The sequence below is a fragment of the Leishmania braziliensis genome, chromosome 33 (genome assembly GCF_000002845.2).
Source record: "Leishmania braziliensis MHOM/BR/75/M2904 complete genome, chromosome 33".
In the NCBI taxonomy this organism is placed as follows: Eukaryota; Euglenozoa; class Kinetoplastea; order Trypanosomatida; family Trypanosomatidae; genus Leishmania; species Leishmania braziliensis.
Window position 1 is genome coordinate 904405 of NC_009325.2, and position 13820 is coordinate 918224.

Below are 13820 nucleotides of genomic sequence, written 5' to 3' on the forward strand. Positions count from 1 at the left end.
GAATTATCCTTTTTATACTAATCACCAATAATATATTTTTCAATCTCTCTTCTTAATTAGTTAAAAATATCCTAAATTACAATTTTTATTTAATCACCTCTCCCCTTTTCACTTTTTCATTTACCACTTATCTTATTTTGGTTACAAAAAAATCTTTTTCTTTTTTTTCCCCCCCCAAAAATATTATCATCTATATTTTTATATAAAAAAAAAACTGATAATTATTTCACTATATTATTTTACTATCTTATATTCTCCAGGTTATTATTTTTATATTGTCTTATCGTCTTCTAAAGTATACTATACACCTCTTTAACCTCGACTCACTCTCATCTACGCATATATATTTGTTTTTGCAGCCACCGACTTATCGATTCTGAACTTCGCCATTGAAGTTCACCTCGGCGTCTGTCCCTGCTCATTCATTTCACTGTCTCAAAAAACACACACACCTCCCTACAGATCAATATATTCCCAAAAGGTCAAGGGCATTGCCGAAGGCACGTACCAAGGTACAGAGGTGCCATACGTGCCCGGACTGACAGACGCTGAGGAGAAGCGAGTTTCACGGTCACGGAGGCGAGAGTATTTCGATGACTTGAGCACGAAAATGAAGTGTATCGTCTGTGAAGCTGACAAGGCAAGCTATCGGTGCCGAACGTGCCGCTCTGCCTACTGCTCCTCGAAGTGCTACAAGAAACACCGCATGCCGAGAGCAGAGGCTTCAGCGGAGGTGGCACAAGGCAATGCAACGACGTCGTCGCTTGCTTATCTCTGTGAAACCGTGGTGGCTGCCCAGCTCCCCGAGATGGAGCGCCCGGAGAAGCGGCGGCGCGCTGAGGCCGAGGCGGACGTCTTCTTAGATACGCCGCGGGAGAGGGCCGCTGCCGCTCACCGCTCAGAGCACGACGCGCCGCCGTCATCGACTCCGCCGTCTGTGGAGGACTCGGCAAAAACCGCGACAGGAGTGTCGGAGGAAAACGAGACTGTTGGTGCTGGACCGCAGCCCCCGGCACCGGAGGAGTATGCTGGAGACGCTGGCGCAGTGTATACCCTACAGGAGAAGCATCTCTGTGCCTTGGAAGGCCACCCGCGGGTGCGAAGTGCTCTGTGCAGTCCGTCATTGCAGAAGCTCATCAAAACGATTGACAGTAGTCGCTCCCGGTTGGACGCGCTGGAGGCTGCCCAGTATAACAACGCGGATTTCAAGGAATTTTGTATTGAGGTGATTCGCGTAATTGCGGAGGTGGAGGGTCGATGAAGTCTTTGCCCAGGATCTCATCCTGGCAATGAAGGGTTGGCGTTGTGCACCTGCCACATTCAAGTGCGAGTGGCTGCTGCGAAGCGCTTGAGAGGCGAGAGGAGATGCCGACATATCCCAGCCCATATGTTAGGGGTACGTGACATACTGCTTTCCGCTTCTCTGCCCACGCCTCTTATTCTCTCTGTTGCCTGCCCGCCTCCGTGAAGGATCACGCCACAGCTGTAAAAATCGTTTAACCCCCCCCCTCCCCTCACACACACACACGCACACGTGTGCATCAGTAACGAAAGGATGATATCGATTGCATGTAGGTGCGAGTGTGTGTGCTTACTTGCAGGGACTGCCACCGAGAGTGGAGTGGTAGCTCAGTTGTGGTGCCTTCCAACCTGTGCTGTCCTCTGCGCTTCTATTTTTCCTCGATGTGAGCTCACGTTACTCACAACGAGGGAAGTCAGCGTGCGCAAACAAACGAACGAAATGAGCAATTGATGCTAAACTGTACTCTTGCGTCTGCGTTCTCTTGTCGCTCTCCACTTCTCTCTTTCACCGGCCTCCCCCTTTTCTCTCTCTCCCTTCTCGCTTTCTCGTGTGCGTCTGCGCCTTTCTGTGCTCATCAGCGCACATGCGAAACATACGTGGTGCCGCGTGCTGTTTTGATTCTATATTTCCTTCTTCACCCTTCTCTGTACACGCACGCGCTGCGTACCCATATGCAACTGAGAGCTGCTCACAAATTTAAGCACACCCACATCCACACACCCATTCACTGTCCATTGACGCAGGTCGCCTTTCCTTACTGCCATTTTTTTCCTCATTGCAGCAGCACACGGCCTCGGCACCAAAGAGGGCCCTCTCTTTCCGACACCTTTAGCAGCTGAGCGTCCGCTTTCTGCAACGGCGCCGTTTCGTCTTTCCGTCTTTTTTTCCTGTTTCCATTTTCTATTCCTTTTCGTTCGCCTCGCCTAACCCACACCGTTGCCCACTCCCATAACCGCACGCTGCACATCGAGTCACACAAACGCGTTATATTTCTGCCTCTCGCTCTGTCTTCTTTTCACGTCAGTCTCGCCATTCACGCTTCTCTTGCACTTTTTTGTGTGTTAAGTGCTGAGCCACTTGTCTTTTGGAACGAAAAAAACAGAAGCTAAGCAACTTAGTATTGGAACGAGAGAACTGAGCGGGAGAGAGTGTGTGTGTGTGCGTGTGAGTGTACGTGGTTGTTGCTCGCACTTTTTCACTCGAGCAGCTCTGTTTCTTTATTGTCGCCAAGACGTCTTTGCTGTTGTTTGGTGTATGAGCGAGTGCTGTTTGGGGTATAAATCGTGCGCGAAGAGACGGTCTGCACCGCACCTCGATCCCGCAAACACACACACACACACACACACACGAAAGAGAGAGAAGCACTGGCGTCTGCCTACCCTTGGCATTCGCACAAATAACATAAAGCGAAGGAGAGGGTAAAAGAGGGGTGAGAGAAGCGTAGCATAGCTGCCATACTTGCCGGGGTTATTTGTAAAAGAGAAGCGACAAACAAAGGTGAGGAGAGAACGCACTGCCCCCCTTCTTACCCTCTCTTTTTTCCCCTTCCACCGCCACCTTCTTACACCTCTCCTCGTGGTCGGTAGGAGGGTGTAAACCGAAGAAAAGGGCGACCCGGAGCACACGTAAGCATAAAGGAGAAAACCCACCAGCAGTGGGCTTTGCTCTGCAACTTGAAGCACAGGCGTGCGTGCCGATACCCAACCTCTCTCCCCAGGTAAGGTGCAAAAAAGAGAAAGAGCGGAGCAAGCGCTGAGCTTGTGGGCGTTTTCACTTCTGCGCACACGCGACGGCAAGCGAGCGAACGGAGGAAAAAGCGGAGACGTAAGTAAACGAGAAAAGCGAAGGAACGAGGCCGAGACAGAGGGTGTCGGCTGTATTAACGCGGACAAATACACACGGCGCACTCAAGTGCATGTAATTCTATAAGCACCGACGGAGGAAGAAAAAAAAGAGCGAAGAGGCGTTTTTCCTCTGCCTTCTTTCTTTGTTCACTTTGTTGTGCTCTACACATTCCCTTCTTTTTTTTTGTCTGTTGTGCTTCACATCGCAAGTGTACACAGAGGCGCCGCTGCCGCTTCCTTTCTTTCCGCCTTATCATCATCTCTTCCCGTCCATTTCGTCTTTTCTGTCACCTTTTTTTCCGTTCTACGAAGAATTGCCACGTATCCGCACATATACGCAGACCCCCCCTTTCCTCCTACCCTCCCACTATTGCCGCCACTTCCCCCACTGTTTCACCTTTACACTTCTAACCATCCCAAGCAAGCCGACAAGAGGCTGTTGTTTACACCCAAGCGCGCGCACGCACCCACCCACACACACACACATATATATATATATATATATATATATATATATATAAGCCGCGCTTCACGCCACTATATTGAGTTTCTTTGTCTCTGTCATTTTATCTTTTGTTTTCTTCCTTTGTTTTCTTCTCATTTTTGCTTTTTCTTCTGGCACTCTGTCTTCTCCCTTTTTTGGCTTCTGTGTGGTGTGTGGCCGGGTGCTTTATTGGCGTTTTTCATCATCATCTTGTGTGGGTGCTGGCGCCCGTCTTCTTCTTCCTCGCTTTTTTTCTTCTTTGTCTTCCTCCTCTCTTTCGCCTCTTCGGTGCGCCTGAGCGTGGGACTGCTGGGGATCACTGCCTGTGTTGTTGTTGCACCGCTGTCGCTGCTCTCCATTGTTCTGTGTGTCGTGGCGCACGAGGGAGAACGAAGGTTTGGCGACCACGCCCACATACGAGCTTTCCCGCTTTCACTTGTTTTCGCCCTTTCAGCTTTTTCTTCCCCCCTTTCCTAGCTTCATTCTCTTGCTCGAGTCGTCTGCTATTTCCGCCTTTTCCTGGTGTGTGTTGGAGAGTTTGGTCTTTTCGTGCTAACTTTGGTGCTTTCCCTACCCACCCCCTCTCTTTCTCTCTTGCACGCCTACGCTTAAAGCCGGAACGCGCTACACACCAGCGCCAAGCCACAGGCAACTTCTCTTGCCGCGACTCCCAGCTGGTGGTGGCAGGACACGCTTTTCTACTTCTCCGTTCCTTTTGCCTGGTCTTGTGCTCCTACCCTTCCCAGTGTTGCTGCGCTCCCTCTTGTCTTGTGATACTTTTCTGCCTTGGTACAGCCCCCGAGCACTTCTTCAGAGTCGTCCTCTGCTAGCGGCTCGTCTTCTCCCTCTCGCTCTCGTTATCTTTCTTTTTTTCCCGTTTTCCCTTTTTTCCTTCTTCCTCCCCCCTCTCCCTCAGTGCTGCAGTGACGAAGAAAAGCGCGGAGTAAATCTTTTACCCCCCCAAAAAAAAACGATTCAGCACACGCACACACCTAAAACAGACAGGCAAGCGAAAGAAGGAAAGAAGGCCCCCCTCCTTTCTCTTCTCTCTTCCCCTTCGTTTCTGATCCACGATCGCCCTCCCTCTCGCGCTTTCTCACTTTCCTCCTTTCCTCTCTTTTCTTTCTTCATTTCCACCATTTTCTTCTGAGGCGGTGTGCGTGTGCTGGTTTGGTGCCCGCGTCGCTGTGACGACTGTTGAGTTGAGCGTGTGTGGGCATGCGGTCGTGTGTGTGTGTGTTCTTTTTGTTTCCCAGCTGTGAACTTTTCATCATCATCTTTCCTTTCTTTTTTTTTTCCCCTTTGGAGTTCCTCAATCCCCCACTTGTCGCCGCCCGTTGGTAGACGTCTATCAACACCTTCGTCCCTCCCCCCTTTCTCTGTTTTACTCGAAGTTTGTGAATGTCTGTGGCTGTTGCGCGCATTTTTTCTTCTCTCGCAGACCTTTCATTTTCTCACGTCACCACGTCTTTTTTTTTTTTTTGCTTATTCTTCTTCCCACGCCTCTCCCTTTTCCCCAACTTTCCCCTCTTGTCTTCCTCCTCGCGCTTCGTGCCACCCACGTAAAGCTACACGCCCTCTCTTTTTCCCTTTCCGCCTTACGTTTCTTCTCTCTCTGTGCGATCTTTTCTTTCGCTCTTCTCCTTTGCTGCTTCGCTTTCTCACTTCTCCATTCGTTATTGTCGTCGTGGGTCGGGGCTATACCCGCTGTTTTTTCTTACTCTTGCGTGCGTGTGCGTTGCTGTTGATCCCTGTTGCAAGGGGGGGGGGAAGTCACGACGCGACTCATCTCGGTTTTTCTTCTTCCGTGTTCTTCTCGTGTTTACTGGCCCCTCCCCCTCCCTTCATCTTTCCCCTGCTGATTCTTCGTCATTGATTATTATTCTTATTGGCTCGTCTCTCCCTCCTTTCGCTCGTGTCGCCATCGTGTTGGCTTCTTTTCTGCACACGTGGGTGGCTGGCGGGTGTGCTCGACGCTACTTTCGCTCATTGGCAGTGCGTGTCTGAAGAGAGGGAGACGCTGATGCTTTTTCGTGACCAGCACGACAGTGGCAATGGCGCCGGCGCCGTAGGTGCAGGGGTGGTGAATCAGCACAACGAAGAGGACGAGACATGTTCGACTGGCGGGCGGAGCTACACCAGCGTGGAGTCCGCCACTGCGCAGCACTTTGAGCAGCGCATGGCGCAGCTGAACGACTCAATGTACCCGATTTCCGACATCAGCAGCGGAGCTGGTGGATTCTGCAAGGCGGCGTTTGGAATCGGCGGCGGTGCGCACGCCTACCTCACGCCGAGCTACCAGCTCTTTCCCAAGGTCGACGGCACGTACGCTGACATCGACTCCGATGACATCGATGATATGCAGCGGAGCTTATCACTGGCAGCTCCGACTAGCAATGGCGAGGATAGCGGGTTGAGGCGCGCAAGCCACACTAAAATGTCCACCGAGCTAAAACTCGAAAGCTTTACTGACGGCAAGGACGAGGAGGACGCCGGTTACCTGGCGTCGCTGCTGAAAAATATCGAGAGGCACGCTGAGCGGCTTGACACGAATTTTTACCGCTACCCACCCTCTGAGGTGATCAAACAGCAGATAGCGATGACAGCTCCGCCGATTGAGGAGAGGGAGAAGCTCCACACTGCTGCGCCAAACAGTGGTGCCGCCTCGGCTGGCACCGGTGGCGCGCCGGCCTCGGTGGGAGATGACAGCACCGCTGAGGATCAGTCAGGCGGCGTCGGTGCTTTATCCCCCTGGTCGCCGTCGCAGGTACCGACGGAAGGGCCGCCAGCAGCACCGTCACCGACCGTTGCAGCGGCACCGGCGTCGTCGCACAGCTCAGGCACGAAGCTGTTCCTGGGCGGCCTGCGCTACGAGGTCATTCAAAGCGGACGCCACATGGTCAGCTGGATCTTCCAAGTCGCCTGCGGCGTGCGCCTGAGCCCATCCAGCATTCTTATTCATCGCAAGACGAAGAATGGGCGCTCGAATGTGGCACCAACGGGGTGCGCGTCTGTGTTCGTTGCCAAAGATGCCGATGTGCAGGCGCTCTTGCGTATGAATCAGCGAATCTACTGCGCGGAGGAAGGCATCTATGTGTCACCATCGCCTGAGGTAATGAAAGAGCTTATTGCGTCAAAGGACATTGTTGATGTTACAGGGGGCCGCGTGCGAGGACCGACGCACCCTGTTGTGATTGAGCGTGCCTACAGTCTCAGCCATCACCACGGCCAGCGCGAGGATGGCGGCAGCGGCACCCTCGCGCACAGTAGTGTCGGGGGAGGGGCAGCGGCTGGTGGCAGCGGGGGCCACCGCCACGCGCGCACTTCGTCTGCCAGCACGGAGAGTAATTTATCAAACCAGCACTGGGGAGCCATGCCACCCCCGTATGGGAGCGTGCCGCCACCTCAATACGGCACCTCACACGCCTCGCCTTCTGGTATGCCAGGCAGCCTGCAACCGCCGTCGTACACGACGTCTAGCGTCTCCAGCTCTATGGGGGTGGACGCCGTGCTAGTGGCTGGAAGCCTGCCTACCAGAGCGAGCAGCACCACCCTTTACCCTTCTAGTGCCGTCTTGTCAGAGCAGTCGTCACCATCAACGCAGTCAATGGTCGGGGATGCGCGGATGCCGAGTCCGCCGTCCGCTGCCAAGGCGCTGGATCTACAGCGCGTGACATTCCACGCGTACTTGCACAGCGACGCAATGCCACACCTCAGAACGACAGCGTCGTCCTCCTCAGGTATGTCCTCAATCACCGGCAGCTCAGCAGCGCACCACACGGTGCTGTTCGTTGCTGCTTTGCCAACCGAGACGACCCCAGACTACGTCTCGTGGCTTTTTTCACTCATGAGCATTACGTTGCCTCCTTCTCACATCCACATCATCGGCGGCGGCGGCGGTATCTCTACCGTGAGTGACCCTCCAGGTGGGGCTTCGTCAAGCAGCGCAGCCAAGAACATGGTGGACAGCTGTGCCACAGTAAACCTCGACGAAAGCGACATCCTCATCGCGCTTAACTACCATCATCGTGTGCTGTGCACCTCACGAGGAGCATGGGTAGGTCACTCGGCGCAGGACATTGCTACTCTGCGGGCCAGCGACAATTCTTTGCGTGACTGGCCCGTCCTGCACGTGGGCCGACGCATGCCTGCGCAAGCGGTCACTGGCGTTGGGAGCGGCAGCGCCGCCGCACCAGAGACTCCGGGCTATCCGCACGGCGGTGCAGGGGGTGAGTTTGCTAGAGGCAGTGTCGCGCCCTATCCGCCAATGCTGACGCAGTATCCATCACCCGTCTTTGGCGGCATGCCAATGATGTCAGCCGCTGTTATGGGCTGCGTTGGGAATGCCATGCCGTACCCGATGCCGTGGGGCTTCAACATGCCCTCCCCATCGTCAAACTGCATGCACGCAGGCGTGCCGCCGCCGTCGTCACAGGCCGGGATGGTGGGGGGCACTATGGCTCCTGCCATGGGTGCTGGAGCACCGCCACCGCCACCGCTGAATTTGGCGCTGCCGCAACAGGGTATACCCGTGATGCCGCCCCCATTCCCGTTCCCGCAGACGGTTACGATTGGTGACCGCGTCTACCAGCTGCCTCCAGGCTCAACGCTGCAGTTTATGCCAGTCATCACCCCCGCCGGCGGTGCTGGCGCGGGTGGCGAGGCTGAGGCTGGCATGGGTGGCGCTTCCGGAGGTCATTGGCGAAGTGGACCTCCAGGTCACGGGAGCGCCTCAAACGCGGAGGCCTCAGCAAGGCCGAGCACTAGTTCACCTCACCCTGACATGCCGCTGCCCTTTAGCACGCGTCCCTTGCAAAAAACACCCTGAGTTGTAATGCGACGTGTCTTTGTGGTTGATTCTCTCCCGCTGATGTAGGAGAAGGAAAGAGCAGCATTCACCGACCACCATGCAGGGCAGCAGTACGCGTGCACGTGTTCTTTGTCTTTCGTTGTGCGTGTCTTGTCAGTGGAAGGGAGACAACTGCCGAGGGTGCCGCGCTTGTTTTTGTTCACTTTGAATCGCTTAGATGTTTTGTTGTGGCCCCGTACATTTCTTTTTTTTTTTTCTACTTCACAAAAGATGGTTGGCGCTGCTTGTGTGCGGGCGGCCTTGTTGTCTGTGCGGCAGCTACGCCTTGTGTTTCACTTCTCCTTCTCCTGTACCACTTGCTGTTGCTCACGTAGGTACACCACCAGGTACACAAACAAACGAAGAGAGAGAGAGCAGGCGATGCGATTCAAGCACGTGCTGCTGACGCGTGCTATGTTGCCTCCCCCCTCTCCCCCCTCTCTCCCCCTCTTTCCTTCGCCACTCCTCTCCTTTATGTCTTTTCCTCCTTTTGCCTGCCTTTTTTTTTTTGCGCGCCCTCTTCTCACTCGCGGCGATTGTGCCTCTGTTTGCGTGGACGCGCTCTCCTGCTTTGTGTGTATGTGTATGTGTGCTTGTTTGTCTTTCGTCCCTGTTGCGTCTTCTGAGCACAGAGGGGGAAGGGGAGGAGGCACGTCACTAGAGTGTTTGCTCTTCATATACCTCGCGTATTCCATCCAGAAAGCGTTGCGTAGGCATCTCTCTTTTTATTGCTGTCTCTGTCTCTCGCTCTGTCTCTCTCTCTCTCTGTCTCTCGTTCTCTTTCGTGTTTTTTTCACGCTACTAGTTGCGCCTCTCTCCCTTTCAGCTTTGATCTTTTCTTCCTTTATCAGTCGCGCGTGCGTCAGATGATGGTGCAGCTACGCTAGTTGCTTGTACGGAGGCGGTGGTAGTAATTGGACGGAGATGCCGCGACTGTTGCTCTCGCAGTGTTTTCCGTGACCAAGGCATGACGAAAAAAAGGTATCCAGAGGGTTTGCGAAGAAGAAAGCGTCGATTGACGCAAGTGTGTGCGTGCGTGTGTGTGTGTGCGTGCGTGTGTGTGTGTGTGAATGGGGTGATGATTGGTGGGAAGGGAAGTGGAGAGGTGGAGTGAGGCTGCGACCCGCGACGTTTAACTGCCTCCCTCCATCCCTCTACCTGCCATACCCTTTACTTGCTTCGTGTTAGTTTACTGCCGGACACCGGCTCCTCAGTTTTTTTTTTTTTCCAGATTCTCCGTATGTATGTGTATGTGTGTGGCTGTGGCATGTTGTTTGGCCCTCTTCTCTCTGCACGCTCTCTTCCTCTTCCTCTTCCTCTCTGTGTCTTCTCGTATTGTGCGTTAAAAGCGAAGCACCACAACTGCCCAAACAAGGGCAAAAAAAAAGTCACGTGTGACCCCACGGAGTATGAGAAACGCGCTCTGGTGCCCAGCTATCGAGGCGAGGGGGGGGGGCAGCGAGTTCATGAGAGATGACAAAGGGTGAACTCACACTGATACACAGAGTCGCGCACTGGCACATCCACGTTGCAGCTCTAGGGACGAAGGAGGCGGCAACATATTACAAGTGCATTCAAGTTGCACATGTCTATACGGCTTATTTGACTACTGCGAAGTCTGGCAAGAAGGAGAAAAGCGCCTCATTGAAACCTGCGCTCTGGATGCCTGCATGTGTGCATGTTTATACTCGCACGTGTGACACGTACGCGTGCATGCAGCTGCGGGTGTTTGCCTACCACGCGTCAAGGTAAACTACAGGAGCGCTTTCTCTTTCCCAGCGCAGCTGTTGATGCTGGTGCGACACTGCTGCACCTCGCTCTTGAGGGCTACTCAACTTTGCCTGTTTCTCTCGTTCTCTCGCCTTTTCTTTCACTTTTTTTTTGTTTTTTTTTTTTTTTTTCCATCTTCCTCGGCGGCTGATGTTTGATGCCGTGGCGAATTCCTCTACCCGCACAGATACTTACTCAACAAACAGGCAGAGCTTAGTTCCCCTCCCGCACACACGCAGCCGTCTTTACACAGGGCGGCGTTCCTCTTCGATGCGAGTGGGGTTTCCAAGAATACGACGGCGAAGAAGCACCACCCCCAAAGAAGTGGCGCTTGCAGCGGTACATCACGGGCACTGAGGAAGAGGAACACAGAAAAAAGTTGCATACACCCCCCGCTCAAGACGGAATAAAGGCAATGAGTATCGAGGTGCACGTGCGCATTCGCCCGTCCGTGGCCAACGTTGTATGGTCCAGTGCCGAAACAGTGCTCTACAGCACAGCCAACCCCAACACCCGCTACGTCTACAACAAGGTGTACCCGAACAACAGCACAAATGAGTCCATATTCCACGGCATGGAGGCGGTTGTGCACGCAGCGTTTGATGGCAAGAACGTCACCGTCATGGCGTATGGTCAGACTGGCAGCGGCAAGACGCATAGCATGGTCGGCGTAGATCACGATCCTGGCATGGTGCCGCGGGCTGCAAAGTTGCTCTTAGAGCTAAAGCGTACCACTCCTGGTGCGAAGATACAGGCATTCTACACGGAGATCTACAACGAGTCCGTCAAGGATCTTCTAGAGCCTCAGCGAGGCGAGCTTGCGCTGCACGACGCCCCTGACGGAGGCGTCTTCTTCGAAAAGAGGATGATCGACGTAGAAACTTTTGATGACTTTATCCAGCTTCAGGTGGCAGCGGAGCGGAACCGCAAGTACGGTGTCACCAACCTGAACGAACACAGTAGTCGCTCTCACGTCATCCTCACCTTTGAAATACAACGGCACAATCGCGTTGGCACGAGTGTCCTCAACTTGGTCGATCTGGCCGGCTCCGAGTCGGCGTCGCGCGCAAACACAGTCGGCGTCTCTCTTCGAGAGGGTGGCCACATCAACCGCAGCCTTTTAACTCTAGGGAACGTGGTGGACGCCATCGTTGAGAGACGACCCTACGTGCCCTACAGAGACGCCAAGCTGACGCGCCTCCTTCGCACATGCCTCGGGGGCTCTGGTATCACGCTAATTCTCTGCTGCGTGAATCCCTCACGCGAGAACTTTGACCAAACCGTCGCGACACTCCGCTTCACGCAGCGTGCAATGAAGATCAAGAACGACCCTGTTGTTGTTCTGAACATGCCACCATTGTTCACTCACCAGTATAGTAACGGTGCACGGCAGCTCATTGAAGGACTGCAGGAGTCGGCGGAGGCGGAGTATCAACGGGGGCTGCGTGACAGCTTCCTCTACTGCAGCAGCACTGTGGGCTCCGTTGTCAGCAACTACCAGGCGCAAGTGTCCGACTGCCTGCACTCGCTGGCGAACGCGCAGCGCCTGCTTGTGGCGCACGATCACGCCATGGCCATCGACCACATCGGGCGACTGTATAATCAGCAGAATGACTTGGTACGGCAGCGGATCAGCAACAAGGAGCTGGCTGAGAACGAACGCAAGCGGCAGCGTAATGTGGCCTCGGAGATCGAGTTTCGAAAGGAGAAGATGACGAAGCTGGAGGAAGAGCTCAGCGCCAAAGTTTCCTTACTCGACACGAGTTTGGCAGGGTGGGAGTATCAGCTCTACGAGGCGCGGCGGAAACAGCGAAGTGAAATGGACGTGCTAATTCAGCTAGAGCTGGCGCGTCGTGCACGACTCCAGTACGAGTGGGTCGTCTGCTTTGAGCGCATCGCATCGTGCAGTGTTCCCCTCATTCAAGCTGGATTGCTAGCACTGCAGGCAAAACTAGTTGAAAGCAGCGGCGGAGGCGGCAGCGACACGGCAGAGTGCCAGCAGTATCGTCATCTCCTCCCTACCATTCTGTTGTCGCAAGAGTGCGATACTGGGCACCGCACGCTGCACATGAAGGAGCTTCGGACGACCCTGATGAAGGCTCGAGATGAGTTGGCTGACCTTAAGATGGCGCACGAAATGGTGAAAGATGACATCGAGGAGGCGAGGAGACAACAACAGCAGCAGCAGCAGCAGCAAGACAGCAAGCACGGCACCGCTTCCGTGTCACCTCAACCGCGGCCAAACTTGTCTGACTTGTCAGAGGAGGATCTTCTCGAATACTACCGCGGCGTTGCAGACAGCGAGGTGGAGGAACGGATTCATCGCCTGGAGCGTGAGGAAAAGGCGCTGATGGCGCAAGCGCGGCGCGGCGTTCGCCGAGAAAGTCTGCGCCGTGTTCGCGAGAGCCTTCGCATATCGCGTGGAAGCCGTGGAGGCAGTAGCCGCTCTCCGCAGAGTGGCGCCGGCGGCGTCACCATTACTCGACTGACCGAAACTGCCGGCACAGGACCGGGCTCGAACGCGTCGCAACGTTTTGGAGGCACTGCGGCTAATGACGAGGGGCGCGCTGGTTTACGGCAGATGGAGACAAGTGCACAGGTGGAGGCACGTGACAGGCGCAGCTCGGCCAGCTACGCGGACGGTGTGAGGAATGCGCTTTCCATCTTGGACAGCCTCAAAGCGCAGCTTCAGCGCAAGGGCGGCAACAACCATCTCTCTTCCACAGTAGCATCTACGAGCCGCAGTCAGCAGGCGCAGTCGCAGCGGCGGCAGGAGGTTACCCACGGGCGTAGCAATCGTAGCGTGAGCAGCAGTAGCGAGCGGCGTCGCCGACAAGGCCGCAAAGGCGCTGACAAGACGGCTGTGTACTGCGACCCCGAAGAGAGCAACGTAGGAGGGCTGCACCAGAGTGTCGCTCCCCGCTCCGCCGCAGCGACTGCTGCGCACCCGTGCCACCATACCGCTGCGTCCGACAACCCCGCCGACACGGAAAACATGTCCCTGGCAGAACTGTATCAGGCATCTATGGGGAAGGAGAACTGGAGCCGGACCAAGTTCTCTACCGCTGCTGCCACGTTGTCTCGTGGGGCGCATAAGTCCACCGTGGTCGCGGAGGACGATGTGACGTTCGACGTGGATGAGGAGGCAGATGGAGAGGAGGACAGGCGGCCAGTGTCGGATCAGCCGAGCTCGTCCCCACCGGTCGGGATTGCCGCCCGGCGCAGGATGAAGCGGCAGAACTCTCGCCCAGTGGTGGAGCGGGCACTTTACGCGTTGCACTCGAACTCTCACTCAATGTCCCCCCCGTGAGAGCGTCGTAACCGTTAGTGACGTGGGCGAGGCTCGTGCGGTACGCGCGTGGGTGTCACCGGCCGAGCCGCATCTGTACTGTTTTTGTTCACGTTTTCCTCATGGTTTGTTGCCCTGAGAGCCTCCGAGGGCGTTGTGCGGTTGCCTTGTATCATCGCTGTCGTAGCTTTTTTCATCGACGCGCTCTTTATCGGTGCTATTCTCACCACCTCGCTTGACATGTGTCTTGGTTGGAGCCTTTGTTCTTCGAGTCTGCTCGT

The 13820-nt window shown here is 54.9% G+C and overlaps 3 protein-coding genes across 3 annotated transcripts; all 3 read left to right on the forward strand.

Moving 5' to 3' along the window:
• Nucleotides 1-610: 610 nt before the first annotated feature.
• LBRM_33_2400 (conserved hypothetical protein) lies at nucleotides 611-1261 on the forward strand (the record flags this gene model as incomplete). The annotated part of the gene is made up of 1 exon (XM_001567958.1): nucleotides 611-1261. One exon carries the CDS (start codon nucleotides 611-613, stop codon nucleotides 1259-1261), a length of 651 nt encoding a protein of 216 aa, XP_001568008.1.
• A 4393-nt stretch (nucleotides 1262-5654) lies between these two features.
• On the forward strand, nucleotides 5655-8459 carry LBRM_33_2410 (conserved hypothetical protein; the record flags this gene model as incomplete). Its single annotated transcript, XM_001567959.1, has 1 exon — nucleotides 5655-8459. The coding sequence occupies one exon, from the start codon at nucleotides 5655-5657 to the stop codon at nucleotides 8457-8459; it is 2805 nt and encodes a 934-aa protein (XP_001568009.1).
• Nucleotides 8460-10665: 2206 nt separating this feature from the next.
• LBRM_33_2420 (putative kinesin) lies at nucleotides 10666-13560 on the forward strand (the record flags this gene model as incomplete). Its single annotated transcript, XM_001567960.1, has 1 exon — nucleotides 10666-13560. One exon carries the CDS (start codon nucleotides 10666-10668, stop codon nucleotides 13558-13560), a length of 2895 nt encoding a protein of 964 aa, XP_001568010.1.
• Nucleotides 13561-13820: the final 260 nt, after the last annotated feature.